We start from the raw sequence: 23,321 nt of genomic DNA on the forward strand, positions 1-23,321 counted from the left end.
GGGCTATATTTTTATTATTAAAAAATAAAATATTTATATTTCTCAGTACTTTAAATAATAAAAATATATATAACGATAATTTTGTATAATAATTTAGAATAGAACGGAAAAAGGAAACTTTAATTAGTAAAGTCTGATTTTGTCCAGCCATTCTATTCCCAGTCTGGACAGTTGGGATGTAATATTCCACGTAATTCATGTTACAAGTGCTTTGAAGCAAATTCTTTCAATCAATTTGTAAAATTCTTTCTATTAACTAGTTAACGAAGCATTTGCAACGTTAATAGATCACATCCTTTAAAAAAAAAAGTGAAGTATTGTGCACCTACCTGCACCTACCAAACCATGTGGAGCATGTTGGCTGTGTAGATATATATGTACCTGCATATATGGAGGTTAAAATGTTTAAACTAGAAATTTTATTTATATAATTTTTAAGTAAATATATTTATGTAATTTTAAACATTTTATGTGTATACGAGTGTCAAAATACAATTGAAATTGTTTGAAAAAAAAAACAAAACTTTAATCTCATGAATACAAATGTAACTTGCGGTGAATTGTTTAGCTTAGCAAGGTTAACGCTTATATCCATAAAATTAGAGTTTATGAACAATTTAAATTGCATTTTGACATTTGTATATATATATATATATATATATATATATATATATATATTAGGTGTTGGAATTAATTCGTAGCGTTTTACAAGTGATGGGAAGTACTTTCATTAATGTATTTTTTAATGCTCATGTGAAATAAATAACATTCTTTCATTAAAAAACGCTACGAATTAATTCCAACACCTAATATATATATATAATTACACATAATCCCAAATTATATAGAAAGTCGGTGGAAATATGACTGTAAAGATGAAAGGCGATGGAAATATGGTCGTGAAGAGGAAAGGTGGTGGAAGTATAATTGATCAACGCCCACTGTTTTCTAGCGATGGAGAGTAAGTTTAATTTTAGTTTCTATTTCAAGTTTTATTTCATTTTCTTGAGGTTTTAGTCAGACATTATATGTAGCTATCAATGTGCAATGGATATTTTGCTTTTCAGAACTCTGTACATAGTGTGGAAGAATGTCATAAGGGTATACAGTACGCAAACGGGAGACTTTGTACGAGAGTTTGAACCCTTGGATTACAGAATTGCCGGAGTAATACCGCATCCAGATAACGTCAGCGTTATTATTGGTTGTACTGAAAACGGCGAATTGTATTTCTGGAATTGCCAAAGTGGAATAATTACTAAGAAATTAGTAAGAGCTTAGATAACGTTATTTTGTTTGCTAATGTTTCTTTTATTTATAATCTTTAATATATATTCAAATTATATAATATATGTGTACTTGTTATTAATTTTTAATATACTCATATATTTGGATTTTTAACTTTTAACTCTTTGATTTCTTAATTAATTTCTTTGTTGTTATTATAACTTTGTAGATATTAAATGATACTGTGTTTATATTTTTACAGCAATTAAAATTTCTAGCAAATGACAAAGCAAAAATTAAAACCTTTCACATTGTAAAACACAGAACAGCTCAGGGAAACGAAATATGTCAAACGTTAATAACTCATCTCTCTGATTGTGGAAATAAAATATATGTACTTTTATTTGATATAGAAACTGGAACATTTATAAAATCAATATATATCTGGTAAATATTTTTTATTTTTTTTCTATTAAGTTTTGTTTGATAGTTGCATAATTTTTGATAATTTATCATCTATTTTTTTTAGGACCAAGTCACAAGAGTATTATACTGATATAATTGGGAATTATGGAGAGAATTTAATAGCACTTGTACATGATACAGATTTACATATATTAAATCCAGCTAGAAATTTAGTTGATACAATGTAAAATATTTTGGGATTATGTGTAATTATTTATATTTGTGTGATAGAATATTATATATTTTAAATACTTAATTTTGATGTAGGCACAAGACTGGTAAAACTGGTAGAGTACCTACTTGCATAGCGGGACATCCAGAAGAAGAATGTGTTGCTACCGGAGATTCTACAGGTCGTGTATTAGTATGGAGAAATTTATTCCAGACTAGACCATATACAGCTATTTTTCACTGGCATACATTACCGGTTACAGAAATAGTGTTTAGCAAGTCAGGTAATAGGTGTTGAAAATTTATATTCGCAAAATATTTTTCATAAAGCAGTAATTTAATGGTACGATATAACACATTTTTTTGTTTTACAGGTGGCCATATGTATACAGGTGGTGGTGAATGTGTATTAGTAAAATGGACTTTAGCAAATCCCCAACATAATTCATTCCTTCCACGATTACCGGCGCCTATTAAACATCTTACTATTGCACCAGATAATTTATATGTTGCTGTATCGACTTTAGATAATGGTAAAATTTTTTATCATGAAAATTCGAATTAATATAACGAGTTTATGACGACTAATTATGTTTTCACTATAAGGTATTGTTATTGTAAATCCTCAAAGAAAATTAACATCAGTGATACAAAACTTTACGTGGGGTGTTGCTTCGTCCAAAGATCTATTTCCTGCGGGGCTTATCGTTGACCCAAGAACAGGTAGTCTTGTTCTAAATAGTCGTACTGGACATGTACAATTTTATAACATTCATACAAAGAATCTGTTGTACAATGTAAGTAGATTATTACATATTAAAAGCAAAGCAATGTAAAAAGAAAATTTAAATAAATAAGTTTAAATAAAAAACTGATAAATCTTTCACAAATTTTTCAGATTAATATAACTGCTCAAAATTTTTTGACTCAAGAACGTGATGTAATTATTGTAAATACAGAAGTTACAAAAATAGCTCTAAATCATGATGGTACATGGATGGCAACAGTTGAAGAACGAAATGATAAAATTTCATCTATAGAAGTTAGATTAAAATTCTGGTTCTACGATTTGAAAAAGCAAATGTAAATATATATAAACTTTATATTTGTTAGAACACTGCAATACCAATATATATATATAACTTATCAACATTCTAGATTTATATTAAATACATCCATTGAATTACCTCATGAAAATGGAATAAATGCATTACATTTTCAACCAGATACGACATTTGACGATGGAGATTGGTTAGCTATTACCACTGGGAGAGATAATAAATTTAAATTATGGAATTTGAGAAAATCGTCCATTGTAGAAAGTACATATATCTAATTATTTATTTTGTATAATAAAATAGCTTCATTAAAATTTAGCGAAATGTATGTATATCATTATTTGTTATAATTATATTTATTATAGATAAAGAGACAAAACACTGGTATTGTTACGGAGTTGGAGACTATCGCAATTTAGCTGCTACAGATGCGGGTTTTTCAGTTGATGGTTCATTATTAGCTGTTGGTTTTAATTCTACCTTAACTTTATGGCTGCCCGAAGCTTGCGAATTAAAATCAAGTCTTACACATTCTCAGTATAATGAACCAATATCGTAAGTTATAAGAAAAATAAAATATATAACTATTTTAATAAGTACATTCTTAGCTAAACATGGAAAACGATCATTTATAAAGGCATAATTGTAAAATGTTTACAATAGACGAATAGAATTCGGCAAACACGAGGCCTGTCATCTTGTTGTGGTTGTGTCTCAGCAGCACATAACAGTTTGGAATATTTTAACTCTTGCTATAACATGGAGTGTACCCTTGAACGTCGTGAGTCTTACATGCGACTTAAAATCTACATACATGGCAGCATTTACATCTGACAATTCATGTATGCTATACAATATATAAATGCCTTTTTATTATATATATTTAATATAGTTATATATATATATATATATATATATATATATATATATATATGTTATTTTTTTGTCATACAACAATCTTATAATCACATCTCATTATGTATATTTTCTTATATTTTTTATCTTATTTTATTATGTTTTAATAGAAAGAAAATAATTCATTTGTTTTTAGTATATGTGTTTACACCACAAAGTGCAACACTCATTTATAAGAAAACGTGCCTTATTGAAAGTACCAGTTCTATATTAGCGGCTACTTTCGTACCTCATCTACAGGAAAAACGTAATCCTTCTTTTGGCCAATGGCAACGAAAATCACAATTATTCTTTTTGGATTCAAATCAGGTACATTTTTAGATTAAATAAATTTATATCTAATTGTATAATGTTTGAATTAATTTAATATGTAAATATATTTATATTTTATTATCTATTATTGTACTCTCTGTTTAGGAATTGCTCACATTGGAGCCAGAATCTGAAGCGAATGTTTCTTTAGAGATTATTTCAGACAAAGGAACTATGCCATTGACCGCCTTCTCCAACTTTATCGCGACTCAAACGTCTTCGAGCAAAGAGCCAACTGTCGCGCAAGTTCATGAACATCTTGGCATACCAGCAAAAGGAATGATACAAGAAGTAAGTAAAATTTTGCGTTTCGAAAATTTTTATGCAAAGATTCCTTCAAGTCGCATTCTTTATATATAAATTTTCTAAAACTTAGAAATTAGAAAACATTTTTATGAAATAAATATATTATAATTAAAATCAATTTGAAATAGTATATTGTAATTTATATTTTATGATGTTATGGCATGATAAAATTGAAATATTTGCGACTTTTAGGATTTTTGATAAATTTCTTCTGTCAGCAAATATTTTTACAATTAGTATGCCAATAAAAAAATTTATTTGGAAAATATAAAAAAATTTTATTATATTTGAGATCAAATTTATTAAGTAAACAAACTGAGACAATTTACAAAATAAATAAGAGTTTACTAAGCTAAAGTAGTAAATATAAACAAGGAAAATAAGACATAACAAATGAATTATTTATACATATTCTATAAAAGATAATATAAAAATTCATTTTAATATTTTTTTTGCATATCTCATGTAAAATTTAAAATCAATAGGCATGAAAACAGAAGTCTTTTGAAAATTTCATACATATATATATATGGGTGTTTGGAAAATATTATAATAATAAATCTTTTATAGGGGTAGAATGGACTAAACTGAGAAGAAAAGTCCTCTACCATTTGCAATTTTTGCAATCTCTTTAGTCCTGCTGCTCGTGTCTGAGCGTGATGACTTCTCTCATATGCCTGTGGTACGCATGCTGGTCATGCACACCGGTCGTAGTTCATACGGGATTTACAGTAATATCGATTTCGAACGACAAAGTTTTTGTTTAGAGAAATGTTCTTGGCAAGGATAATCTCGGTGGGTTGCCGCTTCCTTCCGAGAGTGTATGAAAATATTTTGGTTTTACCGAGAATCGAACCTGGGATCTCTAGCACAGCTAGCAGATCAGTGCGCTGTTTACTCTGCTACACTCGCTCTCAATTTTCGCAATAATTAACAAGATATTAATTGCTAAAAGTTGCCGAAAATTGGTCTTCAATAATTTTTTTTATCATCTTTACAGAAAAACTGCAAGAGACGAAAATTGTTTATTTTCTTTTCATAGAACTTTACAAATTTTTTCAGAATTTTTTATCAATCTTTTAGTACTGCATTTTTAACAACATGAGAAAATACAGTATTAAAAAATTTTGAAAAAATTCTAAAAAAATTCTTAGAGTTAAAATTCTATGAAAAGAAAATAAACAATTTTTATTTCTTGCAATTTATCTGTAAAGTTGATAGTATTGTATTTGAGTAAAAAATGACTGAAGATTTTTGGCAATTTTTAGCAATTAATATTTTGTTAACTCAACAATATTTTGCGAAAATTGCAAAATGGTAGAGGACCTTTCTTTTCAGTTTAGTCCATTCTACTCCTATGCAAAAAATTTATCATTATTTTCCAAACACCTTGTATCTGCAGATAAAGAATTTATCAATGAAAATAAAATTATAAAATATGATATTTCTCTTATCATGATTATCAGTCGCACTTAATGCAGATTTCTTCGATATAAAAACATTCTAAATTCTTTTTCCAGCATAAATGCTTTTATGGATTCTATATAATTTAATTTAATATGTTTAAATTTTATTTAAATAAACTTAAATTTATTTAATTTAATGAATTGAAACGGAATGTTCTGCACGATTGGACGACGAAATTTGCCATAATGTATTGCCAATCGTGGATCATATTGAATGTCCATTTGTCAGTGTCTTCTTCCTGAGCGATAATTCCGACAGCGACGGACAAAATCAAACTTTCTATAGCGGAGACAATGCCATTGTGGAATCTGCCTCATGTTCTCGATCGCCTGCAAATTATATAGCTTAAACAGAATTATTAGGATTACTGTGAACAAAAGACTGAAAAATTACCAGTGCGTTAGAAATTAATAAAAGTGCGAATAGAAGGAAAAAAATTATCTAACATAATGACCGACCACATTAATCGAAATCAGGTCGAAGTTGACTGACAATGAGAAGGTTTAAGTTAATGACATCTTGGCGAAAAGTCTTCCTGTTTACAAGATCATGTACCACCTACGACTCAATATGGTTGGACACATCATTGCATTCTCAGACAAATAAAGATTAGTTTAACGAGGACCGTTCAATGACCAACGTCCACTTGTACTTTCGACATCCCACGTGCTTACAATGGAGAAAAATATGAGATGCATTTCTTATAATTGACGCTCAGCGAGAAAAGGGAACGTTCTGCTTGTGCGTCATTTATGTCTTGTACATCAGCAAAATTCCATGATTTAAAATTGGTAAATCGTATAATTTTCAACTGTATCATTCTTAATATTAGTATCGACTCTGACGAGATATCGCATACAAAGATACTTACTGCTTCGCTGTTGCTGGCGGGATATCCGAAGGCGATCACTGCGAGTAGTAGTGTTGTAAACAGGCACGACATCAATTTTAACGCAGTTAGCTTCATTCTTGAAACCGGCTTTTGTTTCGGTGAAATAGGAATGCTTAAGAAGATCTCGACTCTGGATTTTTTTGGGATTCTTTTCTCAATTCTCTCCAGTCTATTCCGTTTTCTCGATTAATGATTACAATCGGATCCCTCTTCAAGTTCTTCCCGAACAATTTCTTCCTTCAGCGAAAAATTCAAATTAATCGAAATTTATCTGCATCAAAATGTTCCACAGAGCTACGTCAAGTGGTTTTACCCATTACAATTTTTTATCAATGCGTGAAGTCGATGAACCAACACAATCCAACGCGAAGAAGATAGTAGCCGAAAAAATATTTAATAGTCCTTATAACAATCAGAGGACACAGGATGGACCCTTCATGTGTTCCAACGCTCCGCGAACGACTGGCTTTCAGCAGAAGTCTCGCCATGATTTAATATAGAGACTCCCACCCTCTCACGGCGTTCTAGTTGTCCCTTTAGGACGACTGAACAACAGGAAAACTTCGCTTGGAAATCCTGTGCTTCACGTCACAATCGTTGTATTGCGAGCTCTATTGCTTCGGCACCTATTCATATTCTTACGTGTATATATATATTTTAGTTTATTTTGACGGCGTTATCACAAAGTCGTCTTTTCTTCGTGTGGGCGGAAAGTTGGCCTGGCAAATTGAACAGTGTGAGGTAGCGTTGTATTGGAAAAAGCAGATAAGGGCAAATGTAACATGCATCGCATTCGTATCGAATAATTAATCTGACGTGTCGAAAATAAATTCGAGAAATATCTCATCGAGAAATTTATTGAAAGTAGTTATGCGCGAGACGTAACGTATTCTACTGCTATAAAAAATGTACGCGTTAAAAGTAGCTTCGTCTGTCGCTGTTCATTCTTATTAAAAACATCCAGGATTTTAATTATCATTTTGAGATTTGAAGTGCATGTCCTTGAAAATTGACCTGCGTGATCAAACTTGTTACGATGTGCGTTGTAACAAGATGTTTTATCTTAATTAAAACATTTTACTCGGAACATTGGAGAAATATTTTGTGACAAAATTAGTCAAAATGAGAAAAAGTTTATAATATTTCATAGCATTTGAATTAAATAATCTATTGTTTGATGATTTTTTATGTTCAAAGGTAGACATCTGAACATCTTCTTGATCATTTAGTCAAGTCAGTTTCAAATTTTATCTAGTTTATAAATCTAGTGATATGGCACGATCTCAATACAAATTATATCACATCAAAAATGTATTATTGAAAAGAATGAAACATATATTGTAACATGATATTGGAACAGTCGAAATGACTTCATCCGAACAAAATCCGAGCAAAATAAACGTCACAAAAAATTATTCGCTTTACGATTATCCGAATATGTAAAAATATGGTGAAGTATTTCGCTTAATTTTTAAAGTATTTCACCACATCGATTACAATAGGACACCTTGGCGCGATGCGAAAATAGCAAACGCTATTGCAGAATTGTCTGAGATTGCTTGCAAATGTAAAACCAGGCCAGCAGGAAAACAGTCTTATCTTCTTCGCTGACCGTCTCGATTGTTGCGATTGATACCTACTAATAAAATGCCACACCGGTACAGAGGGCAAAGTTTAAATCAATCTGTCTCATTGACACACCACTACCAACGTTTTGTAATGATATTTTACAATTACATTATATTTTTAATTTTTTTAAATTTATTAGCATTTTATATTTAATTTACGAATTTCTTATTTTATTTCTTTAGTTTATTTATATTCTTAATATCTATTGATGACTTCAATATTTATTTACTTTTAACAAGGGAACGTCTTAAATTACAAAAGTAATACGAAAAAATTAACGTTATCAGTTGAAAGTTCACGTTTGCAATAGATGTATTCTAGATGATCAAATCTTAAAATCCTATGGATTTTATACTTGGACCGAAACATTTGGTTTTAATTTAGATACAAAATATTTCGAAAATGCATTAAAAAAAAAAATATTTCAAATAAAAGTTATTTGAAAAGGACTATTAAATAAACTACTTAGATTTTGGATTCAAGACTTACTTTGGGCATAATAAAGTCTAAGGTGATTTTGTTTCGATAGAAACATCTATTATAGATTCGTATTTAGAAAAAAATAAGGAATTTTTGTTTCTTGTAACTTTTCACTACATCTCCTTTAATAGGCACAAAGTAGTGCTCAAAGTTCTTATCTTGAAATACATATTGCTCAACGAAGGCAAGAACAGCAGACAATTTTTTTTATATATTGAAATAAATTGCCTTTATTGGCCTAATTGTCGCTAATCCTGTCTTTGTTGGCCGGTATGTATTTCAAAATAAGAACTTTGAGTGTTATTTTACGACTATTAAAGGAAATTTAGTGAAAAATTATCAAGAACAAATTTCTTTATTTTTGTTCCATAGAATACGAATCTGCAATAAAATATAAGCGTTCCTAGAAAAAAAAAATTTGGGCCTTATTGGATTCAAAGTGAGCCTTAAATCCAAAATGTAAGTAACTCATCTGATGGCTCTCTTTAAATTCTACGACCTTATATATGAAATATTTGTTTCAAAAATACATTGTTCTCGAGATATTTTGTTTATTATAAAAAAATTACAATATTACAAATACAAATTAAATACAATATAACAAATTTATAGTTTAAATATATTAATAATTGGCGCTCTAATTACTGTGCCGTTACTTTCATTTGCCACATTGTTATTTTATTATCGAGAGATTGTTCTATATATTTATTTTAGATATTTTAGATATTTATCTAAATTAAAATGGCCAAATATGTTTCAGTCTAAGTCGAGTACAAAATTTATAGAATCCTAAGATTTGATCATCTAGAATACCTACTTTAAGTGTAATTTTTCAATTAATAATGTTAGTCTTTTAATATCATTTTTGCAATTTGGACCGTAAGACATCCACTAATTATAGTCTAAAACATTCGCACTAAATGGAAAGGTTAGACATGTTTTTCTACGCTAAAAATAGCGGTTTTGCGCTTAAAAATAAGACCAGAATATCTTCTTTTTTTACGTTTCACATATTGTTATGCGCAAGTACTTTATGAGTAACCGCGTCACATGTCATAAACATGACTTTACGCGTATGTAATTGCCTTGATAATAAGCTATATTCTGACCATCTCGGTCATTTTTCGTATGAACAGCTTTGCGAATATTGTCGTCATGATTTTTTAAAATTAATCGTCATTTAGTCATGATTCTTTGAAATTGACCGACAATCGCGTCATCCTGAAATGAGAATTGCCAAATACAAATATAAGCTAAATACATCGTATTATCAGTAATTATTGCTACTTGTGAGGGATGAAATGAAAGATTTTTCCTTGAAATATTTTTAAAGGAGTACTAAATCTGCATAATTTTGCGAATTAATGTATTATTTAAAGTAGTCATTTATTTAAAAAGAAAACCATTGTACTTAATAATATAACAATATAAATTTGTTATTCAAGCAGCAGATATTTATTAACAAAATTAAGTGTATTTTAACTTTTCGACTATATTACATATATATGCGCATTTGTCACTAAAGTGTACACGTTACGGAGAATATTTGTGTGGGTTGCAACAGACGAATCAACCTAGATCTGAAGTAGAAGATTGCAGGAATTGCACAAATTTCACTTGGAGGTGTGCTGTGTGTCAGCTTTAAAACTAATTAACCAGTCATCTGACAGACCGATTGTCACAAGTGCCGCATACGTGGCAAATATACTTTTGAACCTATCTCGTGACTGAAGCATTCCATTAATATTTATGTTTTTTTTTCTTTTTTCTTTTTTTTTTTTTGATCGATGGTTCCACAGTATATTCGCTTACAATCGCTTAACATTTATCATCGTTCTTGTTTTTCAGTTACTTAGCGTTCCAGCTCATACTTTGCCACCGATGAGACTGCTGTGCACGTCATTTATTTTGTCGCTGGCAGGACAACAACCGTTAAAAAATCAGAATTCCAGAAATGCCGAAAATTCTAGGTACAGAACAAACTTGTGCATGTTACATTTGTTAAAGTTGTCAGACTTTGTTACTTTGCTTTACGTGAATAAACATTGTATATATTTATTCTTTTATAATTTTCAGAGATAGCGATGACGATGGTCAGGACAATGCTTCAGATGTAAGTGATATCGAAGTATTACCGCCGAAACCTGTGGTCACGTCAACGAATGAGAAAGAAGATATGGATGAAGATACAAATGCACAACTTACCAGTCACGACTGGTCTTTCCTATCTGCTATATTTCCCGATCAAGCTAACATTCTTTGATTCGTATCAAAATTATTGTGAACTATGATGGTAAGATAATAAAATTATCGATTGAACAATACATCTCTTGTAAAATAAAATATATAAAAGACATACAAAGTATAGTGATGAAACGTTAATAAAAGATTTAGATACGTGCGAATCAATTATATAAAGTATATACCTAATTTAATTAAGATGGTTTCGGTAATTGGTCTAATCGTGAGGCAAGTTCGGCGAGTTCGATGACAGCTTCATTGATCCTTTTATTATAAATCGGATCTTCCTTCATGTTTAAGAGGACAAACTCTTTCTTGTCTCGAAAATAGAACTTGACGTAAGATTCCGGATTGTTCATTAATTGCGCGGCAAGATTATCGTTCATTAAAACCGTAGGAAAGAAGAGTACCGTGGCAATAACGGCGCCTAGACGTTGTTCCTCCATACCTTCAATTAGTTCTGACCATGAAGGTATTTGCACACGGATTTCATGCATGTTCAGAGTCTCTTGCAACGTGTCATAATAATGACGCAACATCGTGCTCTCCCAAGTTTCTCGGAAGCTCCGGTCTGTGCACAGATACAATAATTGTGCTACATCGTGCGCCAAGGGAGAATATCTCAATAATTGGAAGTCTACCAGCAAGCATTTAGGAGGCACGTCGTTGTTGAAAAGAAGATTGTTAGCCCAAAGATCCCCATGACTAACCACGTTCGTCTTTGTGCGTGATGGCTTTATACTATGATATATCTCTTCGCAGACCGAACGTATCAGATCGGGATCATATCCCAAACGTTCGGCTACAACTGCGGCTACATCGATGCCTGATTGCATCCACTCCCATGTCATTCCTTCTCGAGCATAGCCTCTCTCCACGAAGGCGTCAGGATACAACCGGTTGAGAGATGTGCCAAGACGAGTTTCTGCCAGCAAAGAAGCGGCATGCATTCGCGCGAGAGCGCTTAAACCCGCACATATTAGTGACTTATCGAATAACTTGTCCCGTATCGAGTAGCCCTTACCACTTAATTCCTCAAAAACTATCGAATCGCTCTTTACTTTGTAGCACATCGCCGCCCATGGTTCTCCGCAATATCCTTCAAGAAGTAATGGCATTATGACACTATAAAACGTTGTTTCTTGCTTGAAGACACCTTTTTTTATAATGTAGTCGGCTGAATCGGGTAGGTCATAAGGTACGGCCTTGATAAAGAATGAAAGAGTAATGGTTTCCTTTTTTCTCATAGCTATTATATCGAGCCGATAATGAGAGCTGAGATATCCGAGCCTGCCATTGGAGTACGGTCGAATAGCGTATTCTATTAGATTGGTGTCATTACTCAGTGCGCGTTTTGTTATCTCCTTCACTTCTTCAAAAGAGAACAATTTGTTAATATTATTATTCTTGGTGATATTGATGGTTTCCATTTTTAAGATATTCTTTTATTCGCCGTATCAGACAACCGTTCTTTCCGTAAACGATACTTTCGGGTAATTGAAAGTATCGAGACAATCGGTTCATCTTTATATACTCGTTGTATACATGTCGACGATGCATTATATTTACTTATTTATCAACCGATTCTGTTGCATATATATATATAACATAACATATTTCCATCAAGATATCTTCCGATAAAAGCTTTCATCACATGACATTTTCAGAATGATATAACAAAATTAAGATGATGTATGTTAAAATCATCTGTTTCTTGTACAGGATGTCTCAGATACTCCTCACTCGTATATTCTTTTTATCTTCGCATGATAAGGTCCAGTTCAAAATATATTTAGACAATAGTTTTAGGATTTAAAAAGATTTACTACTAATCTTATTAGTTTGACTTTGAGTAACGTCATTAAGATCAGGTCAACGTCACATTGATTTTTTAAAAATGGAAACTCATTTTTGTTACATATTTTTATAGTTTATCTCAAGAGTTTTTCAAAAAATCATAACAAAATATTTTTTCATTAAGTACTTTTTTAGTTGTAAGATTTGAAAGTTACAGTACCGCCGGAATTAGCATTATCTAGGTGTTTGATTGATGCTTAAAACATTTTAAACGTTGTTTAGGGTCATGATCTTGACATCATATATCATGATTAAGGTCTTTAGAAATTGTTCCCCTTATTTTCATTTTTTAATATAAAAATGAAAGTGTATTTTTTTACACTAAAAATAAAAATAAAAGAAACAATCCTATATGTCGTTATACTTATATTTAATAATAAAATTATTTGTCAACTGAGATTAAAAAAAAATAAAAAAACATTCAATAGAAACTGTGAATGTTTAAACGATTGCAATAGTCATTCAATTCTTAATATTAATATGATAGAACATAAATATACGATTTTGAGTTTCAGAGATTTAAAGCTACACACACACACACACACACACACACACACACACACACACACACACACACACACACACACACACACACACACACACACTTCCACGAGAATATTTTTAGACTGCAGCTAAGATCTTTTATACCTATGATAAATCTTTCCGTTGATGCTGGTTCGTCCGCTGATAAGACATCGGTATGAAAACGTCATAGTGTTTGATAAAAATCTACAACAGACTTATGTATCGCAACACTTTAAATACCTGTTATCCAGACGTGTGAAATCCAAAACTGCATTTTATCTTTTGATATCCTCCAATTTGCATTTCATTATTGCTGAATATACAAGGAAAAAATAGGTTTTTGCTGAAGTATATAAAAATTTAGTTATTATATGATACAGATCTGAAAATAATTTTATTAGATCTAGCAAAGATTTTTTTAATAATTAAACCCAAAATTTTTTTTCGTGTATAATAATAAATATTTAAGATTATAGTAATATGAGTCGTATCTTACTAGAATTTTACATGACAACTTTTAGATTAAATTAAAAAAACTAAAACGTAAATTAGAGTGTACTAAAATATGAATACGAACTGCCGTTACAATTTTTATAGTTTTGTGGAAGTTTAATTGATTTATTTTATTTTTCAGATGAAATTGAAAAAAGATAGAAAATCAATGAAATCATTATTTATTTTCGCTGCAACAATGAACTGTATTGAATCAGTTTTTACAGAGACAAAATGATGATTAATTAGCGACTGCACGACGAAAGCCTTGGCTCATTTGTGACGATGTCAAGATGACAAGATTGCGTGCTTTATGGTGCAGTTAACAAAAAAAGCGCGGCACTCCTTGACCTGTATGCAGCGAATTTGTCAGACAATATATCCTACGCATATTTCTCAAACAGCGACTGAAATTCAACGTTATTCCGCACGCACCCTTGCACGAACATCTCATCTTTATCTGTACGAATGTGAAATGGAAATATTGCGTTTTCCTCTCTTTAAAATAATGAAAATGGAGATCGAAGTGTAAATTAGGAACATCGAAACGTAAAAGAGATGTTAAAATAATTATTTCTTAAAATGTAAAAAATAAATCGCACACAAGTAATTGAACGGATAATTTTTTTCGAATTTATATCGAAGGCTATATCGGAGACCTCTCGTTGCAAAAGCATGTATTGCACGATTAAAATCAACGAATTCTGACCCAATAGAAATGTCGACAGTTGGTTATATTCTAAATTATAAACCTTGTGGAAGTTACCTAAATTATCGTCAGTAAGCATACATGTGCATGTTGCGATCACATTTGCAATCGATCGTACACTTGATCGTGTAAATAGGCCGATTAAAAGAAAATTTTATCCAAATGTATAACAAAGTTGATTTCTACAATTTGTTTAATTAGCTGATTAATGTTTCTTACCAGACTGAATGTTTGTTCACGTGCACCTCAATCGAATCTTTGAACACATGTCTGTGGATCAGAAATATGGTTTCGAATATTTTGAGAAGAAAGAAAAAAAAATTTTCTCCTTGCTCTCTCTCTCTCTCTCTCTCTCTCTCTCTCTCTCTCTCTCTCTTTGATGTAATAAAGATTATCATTGAATTATTATATGTTTTTATTACTTTTTTGATACATCCAGTGCGATGTATGATCAGATGCGACCGGCATATGGAGTATATTTTTAGCTGGGCGAAGTACAATTAATTTTCGGACTCATTTTTATTTTAACTCAGAAACTCGTTCAAGCGATATGATATGCAAAAAAAAACAGATTGACTGAATGAATTTTTAACAAGATCATGAAATTGTTATTTATTTAAATTATTAAATTCAACGGTGTGCGTATGTGTGCGTATACATAAAATTATTAAATTCGACGATAGTTGACTAAATTCAACGATAGTCATCTTTCTTGTACAAAATTTAAGTCAGATGAAAATTTGTGTATTTCTTTAACCTACGCTTATTTACGTAAAATTTTTAGCTCTGCAATTTTTCATGACATAAATTTGCTCCACAAGGACAACAATTGTTATAAACATTTTCGTCTTGAGTCACAACAAGAATCGTCGACAATGTCGTAGCGATTGTTTCACGTTACCATAAATTGATTTGGAACGATTTAGGAGGGTGTAAGTGTGCGTGCGTGCGTGCGTGCGTGTGTATGTATTTGAAAAACGCCTTGGGATATCGTCGGCTTTAATGGCCCGAGTATAAAAAATCAGAGAAAACGTAGCTAGAAAAAACAAAGCTTTAATGTATCTTTCTTTTAACTATTCTATCACAGTTCTTTCAGATACATTCTGTTTGTTTTCTTTTCTCTTGTGCTATTGTAAAGCACGAGTGCTCTGAAAATGACAGTATCATCGAGGAAAATAGTTCTGATGATAAAATAATGGATGAGTTCCGGTGATGTATAATCTCGAAAAAAATTCAACTTTTATATTCGATGAGATTTATAGCATAAAAAAAGAAGCCGTTAAATAGGTAACAAAGCATCACGTGATGTTGCTGAGTTCACCCGAGTGAATCTCTTCCACCATTTTCTTGTGAAACGAGAAGAGCCAATTTGCCGCACTTTGAATATTAATCCATGCAACCGTGCAACACCGATGATTCTATAAACCAGCTAAACTTGCGGAGGAGTATTCGAGCGGAGGCACTTCATGGAACTTTAATTATTGCCCGAAGACATTCGAAGTGACTGACATGAAGTGTATGCGTAATTGCGTTACCATTTGCGATCCAACGATCCCGATATTCGAATATTAGTTCCTATGTAATCCAATATGGAGACAATTCTTCTGTAGAACCTTTCTTTTATTAATAATAAAGATTTGCTTAAATGAAAAATAATGAGTCATCTATTAAAATACTTGCATCTTATTTTAATTGAAAAATCAGTTAAATATTATTATTATGTCAAGAATTTATCACAAAATTATCGTCAAAAGTGTATCGACATTATTATGATTCTTCCTAAAATGATCTTTACTTAGTATTTTAATCTATTATGATTTTATGTTCTACAGAATAACAAGTCATTAAATCAAAATAAATCGTTATTGATTGAAAAATGACTTCCAGAGTGTGTTTAAGAAGATATATCAGCGCTTTGTGTTATTCTTGTGCTATCTTTTACGAAACTAAAGAATAATAAAAATATACAGTAAAAAAAATTTTATTTATGTTAAAAATAATCCACTCAAGTATTAAAATTTCGTGTTTTGAGTTTTTAATATATTCTGATTGATTTATTAAAATGTAATCACGTTGTTTAAATATTTATTAAATTGATATTCAATTTCTTAGTATCAAAATAACACAATTGTGAGAATAAATAACATAAGAATAATATGTTCCAAATATAAATTCTAAGATGAATGAATAAAATATACATGTTAATTTAATGTTTATCATAAATATTAATTTTACTGAAAAGCCATACTTCCATAGTTTGCTGACAAATTGCGTCAATATTTTCTATTGATTTTGTAATATCTATTACTTTCCAACTTATTCATCTTGTGTTAAATTAATAAAAAAATTTAAGTGGTCTATCGGGACACGTGAACTTTATATTAAATTTGTTTTAAATTTAATACAAATTTTCCAACTGAGTATAATTTCCGTGTTTCTTCATCATAAACATTGCTACAACCCCCTATTAATCTTCTGCAGAGTTGATCGAGAGAAGTTTGTAGGCCAACCCTTTTAGGGTTGTTTTAATCAACGAGGGCGTCGTCGTCGTCGTCGTTGACGACGCCGTCGCGTCGACGGGGACTATATTTGTTGCCGCCAGTTTCTCGGCGGTGGCGGCGCGCGCACTTCGAGTCACGTTTGGTTCGCGCCCGCTCGAGAAGGAGTTTAGTAGCAGCTGCGCGTCCGCGTGCCACGCGAACTGTGAGTATATTTACCATTCGGTTGCAACGTCTGTCAATCGTCGGCTGTTAATCACCGGTAAGAGTTAAAGCCGTTCTTTATTTCTGTACGTAATAATGAAGAGTAGCGCGGAACGACGAAGGACGGACGGGCGAGTACGCGCCGTCTGAACGATCTGAACTTTGCCGCGAGTCACCGCGAGACCGGCGAGACTCGCACGAACGTGGCCGTGAGTATACCGCGAGGGCGGAGTGTTTGCGCGCGCGCGCGCGCGCGAGCGCGAGGACAGGTACGTCGTTTTAACGCGTAAACGCGCACGATATCGTCAAAACGCACTTCGTAAATATACGGACCGATTGTCGGCGTCGATCTGGAAAAAAAAGGAACGGAGCAAAGGACGGATCATTACGTGTCCGCGACAATTACGCTTGTATCGCGCATCGTGAAACGCGGGACAACGAGAAGTTCGCCCGAGCGGAAAAACTCAAGGTACGTTATTCTACTACATACGATCTTGCCCTTTTCCTCTTGGCCGCTCCATTGGGACGGAAAGTCCTTTAATCATTCGTCGAGATGATACTTTTTTTTTTAGAAAGATAACGTCCTTGCGAACAATAGTGATTTTTGCGACACCATAACTTGGACGTTGTAAAAAATTTCTAAGGCCGGTATTCATAATCTTTGTTCTTATTTCAAGACCATCTTAATGTTTTAAAATGACAATGTTATTGATTTATAATGATAATTCTATGATTGATTTATGACAGCTTAAGATGATCTTGGACATAAGAACTGACCTAAGAGGCTTCGAAATCTCGGCGCGAAATAATTGTATTAATTCATCTTAAACGAGTTTTATCTTCTATTTGTGTCATCGTTTACGTAACGCGACAAGGTCTATTCTTGTAATTTTTACACTCAACATCTTCGTTTCTTTTCTTTTCAACGCTCGCTGAGTATAATATGTATATAATTTTAAGTGCAAAAGTTTTAGGGAATTTCGAATAAGCGAATAGAGATTAATATTCGCTTTGAATATTGAGCAGTGCTTTTTTTTTATTTCTGATGCTACCGAATTTGCGAAGTTGGTATTATCGTTTGCTACGAAGCGCGCCAAGTTCTCACTGTTCTTAGTAAAGATCGCATAAACACCGTGGATTAACGTTTAAGATTTAAGCTTACGCTAACGAATCTCACAAACGAGTAAGTATTCCCATCTATAAAGGAGACATTACAACCTTCTCTCTCCTTCGAAGATTTGAAGAGAAAGTCGAGAAATTAAATTTGCATCTCCCGAGCTAAGCGAATGAATTAATCGAACGATTAAAGGTTAGGAAGTCAAGGAAGACCACCTCGAGTATTTCCGGGTAATAATTAAAGTCCCGCGGGGTGCCTCGCCGAGTTTGAGTACATATTCCTCTTAGCTAGTACAACCGGATTATCACAGGTGAACGGCTGTATGCGCTAATATTCAAAGTACAGCAAATCGCGGGTTCGATCGAACCGGGAAACAACGCCACGTCCGCGGTAATCACGATCGAACGTTATTCAGCGCAACGTTTGAGGACTTTGCCGATCCGATCGCATTTATATCCTTGTGCATTCGATGGCAAGAACAGACATGCCCCACAGAGAATGGCCTGGCGCGGCGGATATCAGCGGACATGGTCATCGGTGACCGCAGAAGCGAGCATTCATTCGGCAACTAGGCGTAGATCGCGTAGGATTGTTTAGCCACGTACGTCCCTGGTGAGTACGTGTCCTTGCCGCGTGGATGAAATTATTCAAATGGTAGCCAGTGTGCAATTACCGTGCGAATACGGGCGGCAGCAACTCGGAGATACGCGCGAGAGAGTCGTCATTCGCGTAGGATTCGAGATTCATGTCGAATCGAGCCCTCGACCGAATTTATCAGGGTCTGCGAGGTCCCATATGTTAATTCCGATTTAAATTCGAAGCCAAACAGTCAGACTCTTGAGATGTGTCTGTAACATTAATGCAAGACTATCTAGAGCTTGACTCCTGCACGCTCTAGGAGTCTTATAAATAATTCGTTCGATTCGAAACCAGATAGCTGAACACTTGAAATATGTTTGCGAAACTTACAAATGGGATCCGTCGAACCTTCAATGTGCATGCCGAGAGCTTTGATAAATTCTCTCTTCAGAATTAAATAGCTGCACGTTCGCGATACATCTGTAGAAATGCATGTCAAATTAGCTCGTAAATGTACCCTTCCAGCTTTCGATAATTATCATGTGGATGTGCTGAGAATTTAAATTAAATTTTCTCAATTTAAAATAATGTAATTTAAAGTGTCTCTTCGATAATATTATATAACAAAGAAACCGAGAGAGCTTAATAATAATCAAAAATTCGAAATGTCAAGATCATTAAGGATTAACTGATCAGTTTTTCAGTTCTCAGAAATAACGATTTACCTCTGCTGTAACTTTAATGTGTAATGAGTCGTTATTAGTTCTTTTTTTACGACGATACTGTTTTAGAAGACATTAATTTCTAAAATCATAATAGCCAGATTTGTTATCATAACTCTGATAATCCTGACGTGAATAATCGTAGCAAAGCAATAATTCTCGCTAAGATTCGGAATACGTTTAACATATTTGAATTTATATTATATTTCATGTCATATGTAAGCTTTTACGCAATCATATATTTCGGAATTTCCGAAATATAAAACGTCCAAATAATATGAAGATTGCACTTTAACGTTAAAATAAAATTAAAATTGTATAATCACTGAATTCATACAGAAAGCCAAAGATTAAATGGATCTTCATTAAAATGTCGTCAATCAAAATGTTGTTCGCGAGTGATTTTTCCAAATTTAATATCACTGCAGAAAATACGATATATTTTCGCGTATGTGATGGCTTTTGTATACTTATTTTACTCTACGTTATCAATTTTTATATAATTCAGCCAGCCAAATCTAATGCTTGCATATATTTAGCGTGCTAATATAGAATAAGCTCGCATCATAAATCATGATTTAACACTTTAGTTTATATTCGTACCGTATATTTAGCGCTAAATATGGCTATCTACTTTTCGATCTGTCGTAATAACGCGGTGGCAGATATGATCTTTATATAGGACAAAGAAAATTCAGCATCAGTGATGGCCGCATTTAGCGTTAAATGCGGAATACGAATATAGGTCGCCTTGTCTCTGATTAGCAGTGCATTTAACGCTTACCTGGTCATGCAATTCAAAGTTCTGAGTAATATGAAGATCGCGTTTATCCTTCTAGTTAAATATGAATGAGAGATGGTTTCAAAATGTTGTAGCCGTTTGATGGAGATGTAGATTTAATAGATGAACGTGTAAAGCGATTATGTATCACGAGTGAGATGCTCATTATACATCATCAAGACATTCTCTCAGTTGAATTAGAAGAAATTAGTAAAACTTTATTTTACTAATTTAATTAATTAATAAATTGTTAGATTTATAAAGGAAAAGATGAACTTCTTAATTTTCAAAAAATTAGCTTGAAAGTTTTGAATTTTTTTTATTTTTCTCCAATTGTTTTTTATTTATTTCAGTTCTTTTATATAACGGAATTGTTTGATTTATCTTTTTAATAATAATTAAAATAAATTAGAATAAAATTACATTTATTACAAATTGGATATTTAATAATAAAATTGGACATTTAATTCTTGTGCATTTTGCATAACAAAAAATTGAAGTGATTATTTGTCTAATTCTTTGTGATGATAGTAGATAGTGTCGAGAGCGGGAAAGGATAGAAAATTCAGACAATTTCAATCTAATTCTTCATGTCAATTACAAATTCAATTTCGTAAAATGAATTCTTGTTCGCAAGTTTCCTGTTCCAATTAATTGCATTTCTTAGCTATATATATATATATATATATATGTCCGCTTTAAAGAAAGAAGTAGCATTCTAATAAGATTCACGCATATAAATTAGATAACTTGGCTTCGTACTAATTGTATTAAAAAGTGTATTAAGAATTTAAATATTCAAGCATGCAAACAACATGGTGGATATTAAACAGACGCTTTGTTTTCTCTATGCTATGCATTTTAGCTTTTCACACTTTTTACATCTTTCTTAGTTTTTCTTTTCTTTCCTTTGGCCACCTATAGTTTGAATATACACTTACCTTATTTGAAATGCAAAAAGTCTATTTGGAAAGTACCTAGAACTAAAAGAAGTCGATTTATACTATTTCAAGAAACTTTGTTACAAGCACGATTCCCAAGTGAATAACTCAGTTTGAACTTACAATTAGCTATATAGCTGTCATACATATGCACGTATTTATCAGTTTTGCGAAGGAACGTTCATTGTGCAGAAAGGGAAAGAGGAAGGAAGTGGGAGGGGGAGGGGGAGGGAGAGAGAGAGAGAGAGAGAGAGAGAGAGAGAGAGAGAGTGCGCGAAAGCGGCATTTTCGTCTAATTTACGATGCAGTTAGGTGCTCGAGCACTATATGTCGCGTCTTAACTCGATAAATTTGTCTAACGATGAACTATCGCTCAGAGAGACCAGGACAGAGACAAAGAGAGACAGAGAAAGAGAGAAGGTATAGGGAGAATGAGTTATCAGGAGCGTTAACAGAACGTCGCGCATTCTTAATTTGGTTTTATCAGAACGGCAATAATAATAGGTATGCATTTTTGTGTCAGTTGCCTTAATACGGGATAATTTTTAATTCGACAAACTCGGAGACGAATAATATTATGTTTGAATGGGATGTAAGGTGACAATTCATCTTACCAGTAACAAACATGTCAGCGTTAAGATGGATTGCATCCATCTTCAATTCAATTGTAATATTGTATGTATTATTTGGCATGAATAATTGACGAGCAATTTTTTTGATATTTCTACGATGTATTTCTTGTTGCGATGAATATTCAATGAATAGTTAACGGGAAATCAATTTATTGCCGGTAATTGAATAAAACGCATCACGCGGTAAATTAAACAAGCAAATCTAATTAGATAATATCGAAATTCTAAACGTATTAGATAACATTACATTGCTTAAAGTGATATTTTTATAATTGATAATTTGTTTTGATGATATAATGAAATAACAGAAATCTGACTTTATATTGTTTTTCATGATTCAACAATTTGTGAAAAAGTTCTAAAATAGATGCGAGCACTTTCTTATTTTAACTCTTGCTATTTTTAATGTTTCTTATAATACGTCGCGTGGATATATTTACATATATTAATAAAAAAAAAGCACGATTTAACCATGACTTTTTGATTTAGCAAAAATGTATTTTTAACAATCAATAAATTTATTGCTATATTTCATATTATACGCAAATAGTGTCCAAATATTTGTCGATATACTTTCATTCGCTTCCGCGAACATTGATCGATGTTTTAAACGATGACTTTTGACCAAAAGTATCTGCATTATATACTTGCATATAAAATATTCCAGAGGTGTTAGAATAGTTCCGCGCAATTGCGTTCGTAATGCCTTCGCAAGATAGGTAAAATATGGTCGCTCATATTTTACGATCGACGCTTTACGCGCGCTGTGACATATGCTTACATGTGCGCGCGTACAGTTTATGTTCGCGGGAGAGAGAGAAAGAAAAAGAGACGTATAGAGAAAGACAGAGAAACTGTCATTTATCTCTCGACAATGAACAAAAACAGAATGAACAAAAGCAAAAAGCGAGATCAAATTTTCTGAAGATTTTCACCGTCATCGCCATCGCCGTCGTCGCCGTCTCGTCTCGTCTCGTCTCGTCTCGTCTAGTCTACTTTTTCCTCGTAATGTCGTGCGCGCGACTAGCTCAAATCCATTTATATCGATGGGCCTATCGCGTGTATCGGAAGGACCTTCGACCGATGATGTGATAGATGTAG

General features: G+C 32.4%; 4 protein-coding genes across 9 annotated transcripts in view; 2 read left to right on the plus strand and 2 right to left on the minus strand.

Annotated features, from left to right (window-relative positions):
• The first annotated feature begins 87 nt into the window (after positions 1-87).
• Positions 88-16,402, plus strand: l(2)05287 (WD repeat-containing protein l(2)05287). 3 transcript variants are annotated; one of them, XM_011058611.2, is made up of 17 exons: positions 88-395; positions 849-961; positions 1,068-1,269; positions 1,490-1,674; positions 1,757-1,876; positions 1,960-2,147; positions 2,238-2,396; positions 2,470-2,660; positions 2,762-2,946; positions 3,022-3,185; positions 3,287-3,476; positions 3,585-3,763; positions 3,973-4,145; positions 4,254-4,439; positions 10,771-10,892; positions 10,999-11,215; positions 14,180-16,402. In XM_011058611.2, the coding sequence occupies exons 1-16, from the start codon at positions 390-392 to the stop codon at positions 11,183-11,185; spliced, it is 2,550 nt and encodes an 849-aa protein (XP_011056913.2). In that variant the 5' UTR covers positions 88-389; the 3' UTR covers positions 11,186-11,215; positions 14,180-16,402. The 3 variants fall into 3 exon arrangements, with proteins under 3 accessions (XP_011056913.2, XP_011056915.2, XP_087262029.1); XM_011058613.2 differs by lacking the exon at positions 14,180-16,402 and having other exon boundaries at positions 92-438; positions 10,999-11,287; XM_087405903.1 differs by lacking the exons at positions 88-395; positions 14,180-16,402 and adding an exon at positions 481-577 and having other exon boundaries at positions 10,999-11,287.
• On the minus strand, positions 4,708-7,270 carry LOC105147528 (uncharacterized). The gene is made up of 3 exons (XM_087405927.1): positions 7,134-7,270; positions 6,793-7,050; positions 4,708-6,250 (listed from the first exon to the last, which is right to left on the minus strand). The coding sequence occupies exons 2-3, from the start codon at positions 6,886-6,888 to the stop codon at positions 6,146-6,148; spliced, it is 201 nt and encodes a 66-aa protein (XP_087262053.1). The 5' UTR covers positions 6,889-7,050; positions 7,134-7,270; the 3' UTR covers positions 4,708-6,145.
• LOC105147530 (Uncharacterized kinase-like protein D1044.1) lies at positions 7,133-14,133 on the minus strand. The gene is made up of 2 exons (XM_011058614.2): positions 11,349-14,133; positions 7,133-10,143 (listed from the first exon to the last, which is right to left on the minus strand). The coding sequence occupies exon 1, from the start codon at positions 12,591-12,593 to the stop codon at positions 11,358-11,360; it is 1,236 nt and encodes a 411-aa protein (XP_011056916.1). The 5' UTR covers positions 12,594-14,133; the 3' UTR covers positions 7,133-10,143; positions 11,349-11,357.
• Positions 16,403-17,500: 1,098 nt separating the features above from the next.
• Dh31-R (Diuretic hormone 31 Receptor) overlaps positions 17,501-23,321 on the plus strand; it is a 116,567-nt gene continuing 110,746 nt past the window's right edge. For 3 of the 4 annotated variants that reach the window (XR_015545001.1, XM_011058599.2, XM_011058603.2), the window contains exon 1: positions 17,501-17,917. The gene's annotated coding sequence lies outside the window, so the exon portion shown is untranslated. Of the gene's footprint in view, positions 17,918-18,537; positions 18,632-23,321 lie in introns of those variants that run through there. The other variant, XM_011058600.2, reaches the window with a different exon arrangement.

This window comes from Acromyrmex echinatior, chromosome 4, assembly GCF_024713525.1.
Source record: "Acromyrmex echinatior isolate Ae372 chromosome 4, ASM2471352v2, whole genome shotgun sequence".
Taxonomy (NCBI): Eukaryota; Metazoa; Arthropoda; class Insecta; order Hymenoptera; family Formicidae; genus Acromyrmex; species Acromyrmex echinatior.